This window comes from Pseudonaja textilis, chromosome 3 (genome assembly GCF_049901715.1).
Source record: "Pseudonaja textilis isolate UNSWEBS1 chromosome 3, rPseTex1.2, whole genome shotgun sequence".
Taxonomy (NCBI): Eukaryota; Metazoa; Chordata; class Lepidosauria; order Squamata; family Elapidae; genus Pseudonaja; species Pseudonaja textilis.
In genome coordinates this window covers 57,921,511-57,938,390 of record NC_141992.1, presented here as the reverse complement: position 1 = coordinate 57,938,390, position 16,880 = coordinate 57,921,511, and the positions used below count along the sequence as shown (strand labels likewise).

The window sequence follows — 16,880 nt, the reverse complement described above, 5'->3', positions numbered from 1 at the left end:
ACAAAAATTCAATAAAAATATCCTGCTTATAGTCTTGGAGGTCAAGAATACTGTACATGAACTGCAATTCACTTTTAATATTGCAGGTAAAATTAGCTGTGGAAAAAGAACTTCAGGAGAAAATTGTGAGCGATAAATCCAAGGAGGATTTGACACACTTCTCGTCATTATACTTTTGTTCTACAGATCAAATTGCCACTCTTGGTTTTTAAAGATGATTAGGGGAAGAAACACATTTTTAAAAAAAGCACCAGGAGAGGAGAGAATTGCCATTATTAGGGTTAATTTGTCATTCAAGGACTTTCACAGCTAGAAACTGGGAAATAATGACCATTTTTCCATCAATGACAAAAATGTCTTCACAGTATCATCCAGTCATTCTTGAAATAATATAAAGCCACTCCCCATTACTGTTATTTTGAAACACCAATGGCAGGATGACTCTAAAAGTCACTAGTAGGAAAATGACTAATATCAGTTACATGGTATTGAGCTTCAGTAAAACTTTATTTGGATGCCAGTGAATAGATATTGCAATTTCCTAGGATCCAGAAATAACACCACCATCAATTATGTTTTGTTTATCATTGCCTTCTCAGCAGTGTGTGCTTGGTTAAATTGCTACACACTTGAACAACTGCTAGCTAGTTAGCTCCAAGCACTTCTGTTTAAAATGCATTGCGAACTCTGTGGCATTGGAGAAATATTGGACTGAGGCTATGCCTCTTAAAACTTTTCCAGTTTTTCACTTTTCTAGTCATCATGGTACCATACAAAGCTTAGAGAAAAGTTTAATGAGATCAGTAGCATAACATTTTCCTTTATATTTTTTCTCAGTGAAAACTGCTCAGAAAAGCATCTTACCAAACACATGGGAAGATCATGAAAATAGATGGTCTCCATATTGAGACTGGAGCTACAATGCAACATTTGTTTAATAAATTTTCCTGGACAACTAGCTTGAAACAGTTCAAAAGTTTAATGTGATTTTCCTAGTTTCAATTGCAATATATTAGAAGTTTCGTGTTTGTGTAAGCTGACCTTAGATAACGTAGTGTTACATGAAGAAAACATTATCTTATCAGATTTCTACCATGCTTCCTTGTTCTGTCTCACCTTTCTTCTTTCTCAAAAGATGAAAGAGTACAAATTCACACAAACACAGGCAGGCAAGCTGGCTCGGACTTCACAGAGTTAATTCTTTGGAACTGATAACGTCCTTGGTATTCCAACAGGCTCTGCCTGCCTAGTCCAAACTGATAACAAGTAAAAAGCTACTTACAGAAAATTACAAGGCAGACCACAAAAATCATTCACAAAGAAAAACCTTTACAAAGATCAAACTTTATCCCGTACAAAGTTCCAGCCGACAACACACCCACTTTTATCCCCTGTGGGGTGTGGCTCAATGACTCAGCTCGCTCTCCGACCCTCCCACGCCTCCTATGTTGCTGCTCATGTTTCTCCCTATGACTCTGCTTAGGATCAAGCCAACATTCTTTCTCTTGGCTCCCTATCAGGGGCTGCTCTGATATGCCTTCCTCCTGATTAATCTCAGGCTGTTCCTCTCGGTTGTCTGACAAAACCTGAGGCATTATCAGGGAGGAAGGCATTTCCAGTTCTTCCTCCTCATCTTCCAAGTCCTCTTCCTCTAACAGCACAGGCTCGGGAATTGGAGCCACAACACTTCCTGATTGAGAGAAGATTGCGATCTGCCTTCGGGCAATCAGAGAATGCTATTCTTGTTTGTGAATGTTCTAATGAAAGCTAAGTTTGTTGCTTTTACTGTATATAGCAATATTGCTTTTCAGATTTCCATGCATAACCCAGTAGGAAAAATAATAGCTAAAAATAATGTTTCCTTTAATAAAATTGACTAACTATGCATGTTTTTGGGTTGCAGCTGTGGAAAAAAATTCAGAACGCAGCAGGATATTATTAATTTAATATTTTTCGGCTTACAAAGTGTTGTTCCATGTTTTTTAGTATTCTAATTTTAATAAATGATGTAAAGAAGCTCAGAACACTACCTATCCATCAGGACAAATTTCCAAAAATTCAATTGAATTGAATACTTTATTTGGCCAATGTGATTGTGTGACAATGTTTTTCTTTGGTGCAGAAGTTCTCAGTGTACATGCAAAGCAACAGTACAATGATAATCATCTTTATAATAATACCAATAAGAGGGGTGAGTAAAGAAGGATTAATACTATAGCCATACTACATGGGTAAATACACATTCGGCAGAGCTGTGAGAATTAGGTTTTCAGCAGAGTGATGGTCTGAAGGGAAAAAACTATCCTTGTATCTAGTTATTTTTGCAGTGCCCTACAGTGCCATCTCAAGAGGCAGGAGTTTATATCCGGGATGTGAGGGGTCTGGATTGAAGTTTATATCCAGGATGTGAGGGGTGTGCAGATACCTTCTCAGTCCTCCTTTTGCCCCCAGCAATATACAGGTTCTGTGGAAGGTAGGCTGGTTGAACAGCATGAAGTGAGTTTGGTATGGAAAGCTAAGCTGGCAAGTAAAAGACTGAGTTTCAAAACAGTCCTGCCTTGAGGCTATAGAGCACAGGTGTCAAAAGCGATCATGTCATGTGACATATTATGGTGTATATTGCAACGGTTTTTTTTCCTTTGTGGAGCCAGGGTGGCCGTGGCCTACGTGTGATAAATCCGGCCTGTGGGCCACAAGTTTGACAGGCCTGCTATAGAAAAGAAAAAATATCCGCAACACATCCTTCTATGAGAGGTAGTTCCGCAGTGTTTGTGACTGCTCCATTCTAAGCATTCCCTATTTCTTTCAGGCATATGACCTAGAGTTGTGCAGAGCATGTGCAGAAACACACACATACACACATACACACCAGTGTGCATATAATACAAAGACAGTACTGTGCTTCTCTGCACAGAATACAGATGAATTTTATGACTAGTGCTGGTAAAGAGGTGGGAAGAATTTCAGAAGCCACACTAGTCTGCATGCTTTCCTCACTTCATTTCATCTTTTAGCTGAGAGAATATTTAGACAGAAAGCTGTGCTTTAATCTTTAATCATCATGTTAGGGTTTTAAAAAGAGGGGCGGAGGGTTTTCATTAGAAGAGTAACATGTAAGAAGCAATGATTTTCACTTTTTTCTTCAGTTGCCTTGACACCAAAAAAACCCAAGCCTCACTTATGGTAGCTATAAGGCAAGCTAATGGGAGAGCTCATTTTAAGGTTCTGGCAGCTGTTAAGAAAGGGGGGGGGGAACACCTGTATTGTTTTCCTAAAGAACCCATCCCCACGCTTGCTTTGAATTAATAACCTGAACATTCATGCTTGAATTAACTGCCAAAACCTTAAAGCACTGTATCTAAAATAAACCATGTCAATTTGGTATTGCATAGTGTTAACTTTTTAATCCCATGGCCTCTTTGTCTTTGCTTCATTGGTTACTTTATTATAATAATATATCCTGTAAATCCAAGCAGATACTATGGGCAAACGTAAAGTAGATATGCCAAAAGCTTGGTAGAACTTGTAAGTATATGGCATATGTAGCTTATGTTTAAAAAAGGATATTTCTCAATTACAAACCCAGGAGTGGAGATATGATGAGGAAAAGTCTTTCAAAAGTTGCACAAATCACAACTTTATACCCAAGACAGTACACGGCAGCATCTATACAGGCTTTTTATGTAAGCTAAAATTTGCTGGAAGGCTACATAGTTTTGACTTTTCCCAAGATAACAACACATGGCTGAGTTGTTTGTATAAACAATGCTTCACAACAAATACTTAACAACTCTCCCGTGCCATTTTAGCACTTTTAACTTTCTAGCTGTGCTACATTTCATTGTTTAGAAAGCAGCGTGTACTTTCAAAAGAAAGAGAGAGAAAAACTATTTTTGGCACTGTTTTCATAAACCAGAAAATGTAGGATTTGTCTTTACAAGCTATTTGTAATCTGAAAATCCTTTTTGACTGGACTCACCGGACCTACAGAATCCCAAACTAGCCAACATATTTTAACCTAGGTTGTGGTGAAAACAGCATTGGTATATGGTTAACATATGGTTATATATCATGAAAATTAGAAAATTGGATTAATTAGTTAATCATCATTTACTAGAAGTGTGCAATATAGCTGTCTGTACAACAATTTTCATATCTCCATCCAAACAGACAGCAATTAAACTCCAAATAACCTGGCAATAACATTTGAGAATTTCTTGTAAGTTACACAACTGAGCCTCCTGAGTTCTGTTATACAGCATCCTCTGCCAGCACAGCTGGCTGCCAGGAAGCAAGTTAGTAAGCCTTGAATCTGCCACAGGCCAGAGATAAGGAAATTCAGTGTTTTACTACAATTAGCTGGAATAAAACAGCTCTTGAAAAGTGTTTTTGCAGTACCTTTGAGAATAGACTGTACTCATGGTCAAACAGACACTGAAACCGGTAAGCTACCAATAAGGTCAAAATAAATCTAAGATTAAAAAAAACACAGCAATGCAGGATATTCACAGGGAAGAGCTAAATTTCTGATGTTGTTCTCAACACAGTCTGAAGGGACAGTATGGTTAACTAAGCCACACCGAACCTTCCCCTCATGAAATAGTAGCTGCAGAGTCTGTTCTTCTGTTAGCATTCACCTGATTAGCCTCCCAGATTTGCAAAGTTCAGCTTAGGACTAAGTGACTAGGCTTCTGGATCTAAGGCAGTGATGGCTAACCTTTTCAGCTTGGTTGTCGAAAATCGGGAAAAAGTGTAGCCTTCCTCGGGTCGTGTGTCACTTCAAGAAATATCAATAATTTGGTTTATGACGGACTGGGCTGGGGTGATCACACAGGGCTGTGAAACTCGTCTCCCTGGTCTCTTGGCTGCAGGTGCAGGATGTGGGGATCGGAAGGCCACCTTACAGGGCTGTGAACCTCATGGATCTCCTTTCCTCCTGTAGCATTCCTGAGGTAATGAAACTGACAAACCTCAGTTTATGGCGGTTAAAACTGGTTCTCTGCTGCAAAGATCTTGCGGCAGCGGTGACACCACACCTCCACGCAACAAGCAGGGAGCAGGGATTGGAGCAGAGCACAGGCAGCCTCTAAATGTGCAGGTTTTCCCCACACCAACAGGCGTGTCAGTCAAAGTGCCTCGGTGTGTCACGAGTGACGCGCGTGTCATAGGTTAGCCATCACTGATCTAAGGGATTATCAATGTATGGGTGAGTGGTCCTGTGGACTTGCTGGCTCTGTTAAAATCAGAGTGAGATCACTGGCTCTGTATTGCTGGAATCTACAGTGACAGGATTGCTACCACTTGATGCTTCTGACTCCACTTTCTTCCTAAGTTAGATGTATTCTAATAATGCAAGAAGGCAGGATTAGAACTCATGGTCTCCCACTTTCTAGTCTGATGCCTTCACTATTACACCAGACTGTCTCTCAACTGTGTGTATAGTCTTCATTTAAGAGGGCGTGTCAACTAACAAGGCAGTTAACAAGTTCTGTGTTAATGCAGGGGTTGCCAACCTTTTGGACCTCAGGGACCACCAAATTCATAATTTTAAATGCCGTGGACTGGAAAATCCCCCCAAAAAGTCTGCAGGAAAGTTCCCCACCCCATTTTCCTACTGATCGATCATTCTTTATTTGGGATCGCAGGATACTGTCTCCAGCTCCGTTCTCAGCTTCATACAAGGAAAGTAGCAGAAGTCTTTCTTTCTCTCCCCCAAACTCCACCAGAATGGCACAGCCTTTTGGAGCAAGATGCCTTGCAGGGTCCCAAAGACTCATTTCTGGCAGAGTTTGGGGGAGAGAAAGGAAGACTTTTGCTGCTTTCCTTGCGTGCAGCCAAAAGCAGAAGGAGAAAGAAGCGAAAGAAGCAGCCCGGTGGCCAGGCCAGGTGCATTGGGCAAGTTCCCCCCCTCTGCCCTTTCCACCCTCCCTTCACTATCTTGTGTTGTTCACAATGCAAGTGACACAAGCTTTGTGTTCCCATGGACCATGTGGGCGGCGCAGCCTTGTTTTTGCGCGTACTGGATTAATTGCTTTGGGGGTGACATTTCTCTGCAGAATTTTCTCACTGACCACCAGTGGTCCCCGGCCCACTGGTTGGCGACCACTGTGTTAATGTATTCAGAAACAGGATTATCAGATATGAGTCAGTTGCTTAGTGACTGAATTCTGATCCTTGTGACTGTGCGGATGCTGCAAGTCGTAAGTATGAAAAAGGGTCATAAGTAACTTTTTCAGTGCTGTTGTAACTTTGAATGGTCACTAAACGACCTGTTGTAAGTCGAGGATTACCTGTATACATTCAGAACAGCACTAGATGGCAGTAGAGATACAGAAAGTTCTAACTGTTCTGTCACCTGATAGGCATCTTATGCTTCATAGCTCTGTTTTGAAAGAATGTGTTTAACTATTTGATTAATTCTATCGCCAAAGCCCTAAAATCATAATGGTATCTCCTGCAGGTATAAAAATGTGCTCTGTGCTATAAAACACTCCCCTGTACCCCACTGTCCTCAAAATATTTCTCTAGTGCTAGATGAATCACTCTAATGATTTTTAAACCCTACCACTCATCCCACTTTAAAATTACAGTGAAAGACATAAACAAACTGATGCTTGAAGTGTAAGCTCCAATCCCTGCAATCGCCAGGTAATATTAAGTCTAGATGGGCAAAATCCTTCGGCATGACACCATTACCACTATTGATCATCATGAGGCTTTATGGGCCAAAGTTTTGATTCCATAAAAGGACAGCTTCATTTATTCTTGAAATATGTCCAATGTGTCCAATTCAATCACTATGTTGTGTCCAACTTTTCACAACCCCATGGACCATTGTACACCAGGCCCTCCTGTCCTCCACTGTCTCCTGGAGTTTGCTCCAAAGTTCACTGCACACTAATCTATATATCAACTTCATATTCTTACACAGCTGCAATATGACTGTCATGCCCCTGTTGGAATCTGATTCTGAGGGAGAGGTGGAACAGCTGGCAGGGAGTGGGAATGTGACTCTGGTGGCTGTGGAGGAAACTGTAGAAGGGCACAGTCTGGCTGGGCATTCAGAGGAAGACCCAGGCCCATTCCCTCTTCATCCTAGGGCACACAGGGAGGAATGAATAAGGGAGCAATGTGGGTTATGGGGGAGAAAAAGGTCCTGATTCCCTTAATTAGCTGCAGTTGGGAAAACAGGATAAATGTTAGTGCATAGCTCCTCGCTGGAAGCAAAGCATGAATTAATTTGCTTTGTCAAGTCTTATCTGAGTTCTGGCATCCTCCCAATTGTGTGTTTTGTTATCTTTTGAAGTCTTCAATTCCTTATCCTGCCCTGTCTCATTAATTGCTGCAGCATGGTTTGTGTTGGTTTTTATTTATAATTTATATGTACTTTGTGTTCGGAAGGAATTTCTTCTCTTTAAAAACTGTTCTTGGGAGATTTTTTTTTCTAGATGATAACCGGACATTGGGGGCCAAGTTGGAGGTATTAAAGGGTCTTTACCTATTTTTGTGACTTTGTTGCTTTTGTGCTATGCCCCGGGTCATCACAGTGACAGACTTTATGATGTCAAGGTACATGTGGAACAGATATATTCTGGTAATCCAAACAATTGCTACAATAGAAGCAGACCTTTCTCAAGGCATCCACTTTGTCACTGATGATACTGAAATTTTAGCGCTTTGTGAAGGAGGTAGAAATAGAACGCCATAACTAATAGTTCACCAAAGCATTTCCTTGGCCACATTTGATTTTGAGATGCTAGGAGACTGTTGTTTGTTTGTTTTGCAGGTGTACCTTTCCCCAAGAATTTCCAGCAGGTTTGCACCAAGATCCTCACGCGCCTCTTCAGGGTTTTCGTCCATGTTTATATCCATCACTTTGATAGCATCATCGGTATTGGTGCTGAAGCTCATGTCAATACTTGCTACAAGCACTTTTACTACTTCATCAATGAATTCAGTTTGGTTGATCAAAGGGAATTAGAACCACTGGTAAGAACCATCCTATCTTCCTTCTTGCTTCTAAACTATGGCGTCATCATGTGACATATCACGATTCTCCCCCCTTCGCTAAACTGGGCGTGGCCAGCGTGTGATACATTTGGCCTGTGGGCCGCAAATTTGACAGCCCTGTTCTAAACAGGAAAGTTTTTTTTGGATGAAAGAATGCTGGAGAAAGCAGTTGTGTAGAAATAACAAAGGGATCCTTTAGCTTATTGCTTTTCAAGTTCACTAGTGATTAAGTCATGCACAATTAATCTGCATTGGCACATAGTTTTTATGTTGCAAAGACAGGGAAGTAAATTAGGGAGACATTTGGGATGATGGTGGATAAGAACATACTTTTGGAATGAGACAAACTGATCCAGAATAGAACAAAGAGACCACCAAAGCAGAAATTTCATCTACGCAACAACCCTGCAATTCTAATTGAGTAGCACCAAGGCATCTCTATTCCTTTTTTTTTTGAGAATCTTAATAAATGTTTTTTTTTTTTGCTTTAGAAGAACATAGGTAATTCAAGAGCTGCACTAAAATTTCTCAGCTGTGTACTTCCTAGGTGCCTTAAGTAATGCATGTGTGATAAGACACTGGAGTAAAAAAAAATTAATGCCATCAAAGTTCCAGCACAGTACAGCTTCGTTTTTTATTTATTATTAGATTTATATGGTGTTTTTCACTTTAATTTTATCCCCACAACAGCAACCCTGTGTAATAGATTTAAAGGGAGTGACGTCCCTCAATTTAGAGGTAACCCAGCAATTTCCCATGCTATGCTTAACCATGCATTTTAAAACATTGTTTGTTGACTAAACCAAATTTGGTTAGCTTTATGTAGTGCATAAGCCAAAAACCATATCTTATGAACATTGCTGGGTTCATCTATTGCACTAAGTTGTAATAAGATTTTTTTTAAGGTTTTCAATTTAGCAAGATGTATGAGCCTCGCTGCGTGAAAAGGGATTGCTCCACTTGAAATCTATTTTTTTCTGATGAGGTGTTTGTCTTTTGGGAGCAGTTTTGTAGATGAGGATATCTATGCAGTGTTTCACAGACATCAGAATAGCTGCTGATCCTAAAAGGCAATTAAAACACAGGAAATCAATGAAGGTGGGAAGAAGGAAAAAAAACTTTGTAATAAGTTCCCTCCTTCCTGCTGTTTCCCTTAAGGCATAATAAGAGGAAGTTTCTCCACAAATATCCTTGTAAAATGGTAGTAATGTGCTCAGTATTGTTGGCTGGCCAAATAGGAATTGTTTTTTTGTTCTTTGTACCATATTGTTCAAGCAATTGATTTTAAACAATTCTTTAAACATATGAATTTGTCTTTTTGGTGTTAAGATATGCACAGCTACATCATGGCTTTTATTCCTCCTGCTTGTTCCCAGATTAAAAGTGAAATGTGATTAACAACATATCCATCGGCATCCATTCCTAAGCTCAGGAAGGCCGACATGATGAAATGTGTGTCCTGACATCATTGCACATGCTCAGCCCTTTTTGTAGTTGTGGTGTGATTACACACGAGAATGCAAGGAACACAGTTTGCCTCACGACATTGTGATGCACATTGTATTGATTGTTGTAGAGCAGGGGTGTCAAACTAACATTGTCATGGTGGTGTCACATGATATATTGGGAGTTTTTCCCCCTTCGCGAAATCAGGCATGGGCGTGGCCAGCATGTGATGCATCTGGTCCATGGGCCAGAAGTTTGACAGTCCTGTTGTAAGTAAAGGTAAAGGTTCCCCTCAAACATACGTGCTAGTCGTTTTTGACTCTAGGGGGTGGTGCTCATCTCCGTTACAAAGCTGAAGAACCAGCACTGTCTGAAGACATCTCTGTGGTCATGTGGCTGGCATGACTAAATGCTGAAGGCGCACGGAATGCTGTTATCTTCCCACCAAAGTGGTCCCTATTTTTTTACTTGCATTTTTACATGCTTTCGAACTGCTGGTTGGCAGAAGCTGGGACAAGTAATGGGAGCTCACTCCGTTATGTGGTGCTAGGGATTCAAACTGCCGACCTTTCTGATTGACAAGCTCAGTGTCTTAGCCATTGAGCCACCCTGACCCTAAGCGGTGTTATAGAGGAACGCTTAAATAATCTTGGAATAGGCAACAGTGAAATAAAAGATAACAGCCCTGGGGAAGGGAAGGTGTGAGAAAGAAACTCAAAACAATCCTGCCTTGAATTTGATTGGTGTCAAGACTAGGCACAGAGAAAGTCTGTCAGGCTTTCAATTAGTATAAAGGTAAAAGTAAAGGTTTCCTGTCTAGTCATTTCTGACTCTAGGGGGCAATGCTCATCTCCATTTCTTAGCCAAGGATATTAGTGTTGTCTGAAGACATTTCCGTGGTCATATGACCAAGGCGCATGGAACGCTGTTACCCTCCCACTGAAGTGGTACTTATTTATCCACCGGCACTTGCAATTTGCATGTTTTCAAACTGCTAGATGGGCAGGAGCTGGGGCAAATAACAGTTCACAAGTCACTCAGGTCTTGAACCCAGGCAGTCAAACTCAGCGTCTTTAACCACTGAGCCACTGTGGGCCCCTTCACTTAGTATGCCCTGCTTGAATCTGTAGTGTTCATGTAGTCTTTGAACCTGTTTCTAGCCTGCCTTATCTCAACGGGGGACATTTGCCCCCACCCCAAAAATCTTATGAGCATACCTGCTGTAATACCGACAATGGCACAACTTCCATATCTCAGTTGCAAAGCTCATTCCTTCTTTAAGATTATGGGGTGCAAGTTCACTGAAATACCCATTGCTAACATTAGCTTAAATGCTTTGACAAGAATCCTTCTACAAAGATAAGCAAAAAGAAAAAAAAGCAAATTCAGATATTGCCACCAAATTAATTCTGTTCCCTGAGAGAAGTCGCTAATATTGGGAAGAATCTATGACCTCCATTCAAACTCTGTACATGTTCCTATTCTGTTGGCAAAGAGAAAATAGTGGATTGGGGGAAAAAAAAAGTCACATTCTGGTAGAGAGAGAGAGAGAAGTTCCCTGTGGATGGGCTTCTGCATGAATCTGAAAGCTCGGAAGACTAAACTTCTGGTCCGATGACCGACTCAGATTGGATCCTGGGGGAAAAAAAAGGTTCCTAAGTAGAATTCCTGCTTTACATGTTTGAAAGTTGCCTTGTGGTGAGATGGCAGCAAACAAAATTAAAAATAAAAATAAAGAGCAGGGAAAAAAAAAACCCATTCCTGTGTTAAGTAAAGAAGGAGGCAGGGAAGAAAAATCAATTTTGTATAATGGGCACAGCTAAGGTGTAATTATTCTATTACATAGGCATTAAAGCTATTTGGATAAGCCCATTCTTTCTCTAATCATCCCTTCTTGACCTCTTTTCTTGCACCAGTAATTGGAAGAATTATGTGGCAGTCCTGATTTTGTACTAAATTACTTCTTAGGAAGGAAACGTGTTGAATACACTGGACTTCCTTCCAAGTAAATGTAGAATTGTGCTGTAAAATGTTTCTTTTGGGAATTGGTTTCAGGTTTGAATAGTAATTTAGAAACAAGAGTAGACCCTTCTTTTCTGATTATTTTACAAATATGTACATATATGTACATATATTTATATATGGAGCTTTATGTAGAATAAAGAGCATCACGTTGTGGCTGGTATTGTAGCGCTTCTAGGAAGGTATGAAGATCCAGTGATGACCTCTCTTTTCACGTCACATAATGCTGTAGCTGGAGGCTTATGAACATGAGGAATGCTAATTTTCCCCTCTATTTTTTATCGATTGGGGAAGGGGTGTCCACTGCAGTGAAAACAATTTCTGAAATAGCTTGGTTTCATTTTCTTGTGCTTCAAGGGAAAAAAAAATCCAAATTCCTTACTTATCTTCTAGTCACCCTCTCAAGCTCATGGGGCTACAATGGATGATAGAACCAACACACATTCGTTCTGGGATCTTATCAGTAGACTTCCAGAGAATGGAAACACTGAGAATTGAAATTGAAGTAATAGCGCACCTGTATTTTTTTTACCTCTTTAAAAGGGAGTTTTGATGCAAATTTTTGCAGGCGTAAAGTGGGGACAATAAGTTACTGGTTGGAAATAGAATTTGATGGCTGCTAACCAAATCAAAGCAACACAGGTAGAAGTATGGCTGGGATTCTAGAGTAAATGTCTACAACTTTTGAGCATTCTTTCCGAGAAGCCCTCTGGGTTTATACAGCCTGGCCTACCTGATAAGGGATAATTACTGCTGTCACCAATTATCTTCCATGGGACACCTCAACTACTGTCCTTCATCTATCCAATCTGTGAAAGATAAGATGCCCACAATTTGTTTTGCCCTTCAGTTTAGAATAGAATAGACCAGAATTCTTTCTTGGCCAAGTGTGATTGGATACACAAGGAATTTGTCTTCAGTGTATAAACTCTTAGTGTACATACAAACAACAGAGTGATAAATCATAAAATACAATCATAAATCGTAAGATACAAACAATTGATAAATCATAATATACCAATAGAAGGTAGTAGGAAAGATGGAAGATGACAAGGATAATAGCAATATACCCTTTTACATGGGTAAAAATCTTTAGGCATAAGATAGTTCTGTGGGAATTTGGTGTTTAGCAGAGTGATGGCCTTGGGGAAAGAAATTATCTTTGTGTCTAGTAGTTTTGGCAATGCAATGCCTGTAGCAGCATCTTGAGGGGAGAAGTTGAAACAGTTTATGTCCAGGATGTGAGGGGCCTGTAGATATTTATTTATTTGTTTGTTGAAGATAAACTGAAGATACATTCATTTCATAGGAGATAAATAAAATCTTTTTTTTAAAAAAGGAACCCAAAATATAGCTCATAAAACAGTGATTGTCTGCTATAATTAAGGATGTTGATTGTAAGTTCATAGAAAGAAGAGAAATCTTAGGGAAACAGTCTTAAATTATACAGAATGTCCTACTTGCTCGGAAAAATAGGGCTAAGAGAAAAGGAAGCTTAAAACAAAGCCTCATTCAACATTTTTCTAACGTTTTTACCTATTACTTAGAGACAACTTAATCCCAAAACAAAGTCTTTTTTTTTTATTCTGGATCTCTTCTCATTTATTAGTGTAATGCTAGTCATTTATCAGAGGTGCTGAGGGCATCAGGTACAGGAACTTATTTTTCCCTGGAGATTTCCAATCTCTCTTGAAAAGATTGAAATCTAAAAATAGCAAATAAAAATGCAAATGAAGTCCAGTCTTTAGACTGGCAGGGATATTATAGTATTATGAATGCAGGCTGGCTATTTGTAACAACACATGTATCCTTCCTTCCTTCCTGCCTTCCTTTACAAATAAAACAGATGGAACTCGGTAATTTAATAAAGTAGGCAACCACTCTATTTTTTAAATGGGAAAAGGGCTGAGACACAGAAACCGCCTCAAACATCCGCAGATACGCTAAATATGCTTTTTCCATATCTGAAACAAGATGTGGCATTTTATCCACTTTAGCCAATATGCATGCAAAAGTTCATATCTTTGCAGAAGTGCTTGTTTTTCCTTACTCTTTTCATGTGCAGTTTTGGGGTGATTTACTGAATTCTTACAGAAATTTCTCTCTTTTTCACTTGGTAGTATAAAACGAATCACTGAATTCTTTCCATCTAGGACTAACTTTACAGATGCATCTCTCAGGAAAGCAATAATTTGTTTTACAGTTTTTTGTTACAAAAATAATGCCAAGAAATACAGCAATCCTGGAAATACACAGGTTGCTATGGGGATTGTTCCCCTCCATTATCAAAGTTGTCTGACAAGAAACATTGAAGAAAATAACCCAGTGTGGTTTTACAGGGAGGGAGGGAGGGAGAGAGAGAGAGAGAGAGAATTCTTAATTGGGTCATTTTAGACCTGTTAATGGAGATGAATACTGTATCTAGCTCTCTGTGTTTCCTCACTACTGAGCATCAAAATACTACATTTTTAGATAACCCTTTTTCCTTTGCTGGCAAGGTCCTCTTGCTGTTATTATGGTATTGCACAATATATGATAAAGAATTCAGGGCTGACCTTTTATTTAGATAGATATTATAAGCTGCTTAAACATAGGCTATTATAATTGCAAGCATAATGGCAACTCCCAAACTTTTTATTTATTTGAAATAATTTCACGCGACTTGTTTGCATGTCAGTTATTAGATCAGAGAAGTTCAGCCTTGGCAACGACTTCAACTCCCAGAATTCTCCAGCCAGAAAAAGTTGCCAAGGTTGGATACCTTGTAGATTAGATAATACAGGTCATTATATGAGCTTCCCTCTTCAGTTTCTAAATTCTTTATGCTATTAGAATGTCATGAAAAGGCTTCTGCCATCCTCATTCATCTGTGATGGAAACTTTACTTGCGACAGCTACGTCCTTTCTTATTGTCATGGTGAAATTAGATAGAATGTAGATTTTATCCTCCTTTTTCCTTATATATATTTCCCTCTTATATCTTCGTTTCTTTGTGGTAGCAAAAGGAAAATAGTAAAAAAGTAGAAATTGATTTTTTAAACACAACACAAGCTTTTATCAGCTTTGTCTTTGAGCTTTTGGGTTGTCACCATGGCAACTCAAAGAGTCATTGCCAATTTTTCCTCTTTTTACGGCCCATGTCTCATTTCAGCATTTTAGTCCTTTCATCTGAAAGGTCTTTAGTTAAAGATGAAATCAATCTAAAAGTTAATGATATTTATTAGGGAAATAATTGGTTCAAATGACTTGCAAATGACAGCAATTTATCTACAAATCTAATTTTTTAAAGTAACAATATGGTTACCAATAGCCTCGGATAATTTTTTTAATTAGATATTCATTTATATATTCAGCTGAATTTTGGTCAAGCTGATCTTAATTGGCAGAAGAAGTTTTGGGAGCCAGTTATTTTTGGCTCAAATCTCACAACAGTGCTGAACTTGACTGAAGACAGCCTCCCACCTTCCATACGATAATCAAAGTACTTCAACATTTTGGTTTGGAGCAGGAAGGAGACAGGAAATTTTCTATCAGCAAAAGAAACTTTCCTTGGAGAAAGACTATTAGAAGAAGGGGATCTACTCTTGAACTCTAACGTAATTTGTCTGGTAACATTGATAATATTGGTATGCTCTGAATAGTCCAAAATACTAGAATACCTCTGGTAAAAAACAAACAAACCATAATACCTGTGAATGTTGAAAAAATATAAATCAGCAGGTGTTAATGACATAACAAAGATGTTAACATTTGGATTTGCTTTGTTTAAGGAATGGCTGTGCAACTATTTAATGTAAGGAAGACTTCATCCATAATTAACAACTGAAAACCTGCATTATTGTTCCTTTATATTACCTAACCACTATGTATTATTTGCATATATGGGACTATTTTTCTAAAAGTCGACTCAGTTTCTTTCAAATAAATATAATGTAGTCATCTATCCATTCATTCATTCTTCATTTTCTTCCAGAAGGAAATGACAGAAAGGATTTGCCATTAAAGATAACTTAGACAATGTTGCAAGATCAACATTTATATGGACAAGATGTTCTGATGATGCTCCAATGGACAACTCCCTAAGAATCTGAGGAACTTTCCGTCTTGGAGTAAGCTTCCAATACAATTTAAATTAATTTCTGTGGACGTCAGTAAATATAATTTTCCTTTCTCTCACTCTGTGGCCTTCTGATTCTTGCCACCTATATTGTTCTATTTTGCATTCATCCTCCGGAAGCTGCAGATAATCCACCTACACTGGCCGAGACAAAGAAGATATTCCAAGTGGACGAATATCACCATCCTGCATTGCCTGTCAAAGAAAAAAAGTTTTTTTCTGTAATTCTATCTTGTACTTTAAGGATGCACAGATGATCCTTCAAAAATGTGAATGCATCTTTCTAATAAATTACTAAAAATAGTTTAATTTAGAAAGGCAGAGATACGGCCCAGAGGGATGCAAGTGTGATGGATGGTAAAGAAATCTGATAGATAAATAAATGAATAATAAAATATTTTGAAAAATATAATACTACTGAGATTATTTGATTGGAAAAATATTCTTTTCCTGTAAGGCACAAGTGAATAAGGAAATAAGAGTATTTCTTGGAACAAGGAAGCATTAAGCAGCTGTTTGGTTCAGATTTCTCCTAATTTCATTTATCCTAATTGACATTAGGAGATATATATTGAAAAAAGCATAGATGCATTCCACTAAAATAACCAGCATAGCATTTGCGTTTAGATCACTTGCGTCTGTGAGTCAAAGAACTCTGGGGAAATACAACTACCACACCATGTTGAAACCAAGTTCAGCAACATAATCAATGTCAGAAAACTATCAAGTAATTTCTTAACAGAATATAGCTATGGGCCATGAAACACGTACACTTTGCTTAATGAATTTTAGTGTATTTATTTTGTATAAATCATTAAAGATTCTATTAAAAATTGAGCTGGGAAGTGAGATTAATGGTCCATGTAGCTCAGTCCTCTCAAGGCTGGCAAACTGTAGATTGTAACCGAAACAAAATTTCAAGTTCTGAAATACCTGAGATTGAATTGGAAACAGGATCTTTCCATAGTTTTAAACTCCTGGGTTATTTTGGGGAGAGGGGAGTATCCTTTTGCTTTCTCTTCTCTTTTCTTCTACTACTCTCTTTCACTTTCTACATCAGTATTTACAATTTGTGTTGCCTTCTCATATTTTTTCCTATGAAAGTTTAATCACAATTATCTGTGGCACAAAAAAGATGCAGGTTCATATTGTCTTCAAGCAAACAAGTTAAAAGAAAGATCACAGAGAAAACTTCTACAAATGAATAAAATGCTAAGCGGCTTGTTTTTTTCATTCCCTTTTCTGGTTTACATTTGTACACAAATATGCTGTACATTCTTTCTTC

General features: G+C 38.7%; 1 protein-coding gene across 1 annotated transcript in view; it reads left to right on the top strand.

The window, feature by feature from the left end:
- MOB3C (MOB kinase activator 3C) overlaps nucleotides 1–16,007 on the top strand; it is a 35,957-nt gene extending 19,950 nt beyond the window's left edge. Inside the window, exons 3-4 of the mRNA XM_026707307.2 lie at nucleotides 7,787–7,989; nucleotides 15,452–16,007. Of these exons, the coding sequence (XP_026563092.1) occupies nucleotides 7,787–7,989; nucleotides 15,452–15,481 (233 nt within the window). The 3' untranslated portion in view covers nucleotides 15,482–16,007. The remainder of the gene's footprint in view (nucleotides 1–7,786; nucleotides 7,990–15,451) is intronic.
- The last annotated feature ends 873 nt before the right edge of the window (nucleotides 16,008–16,880 follow it).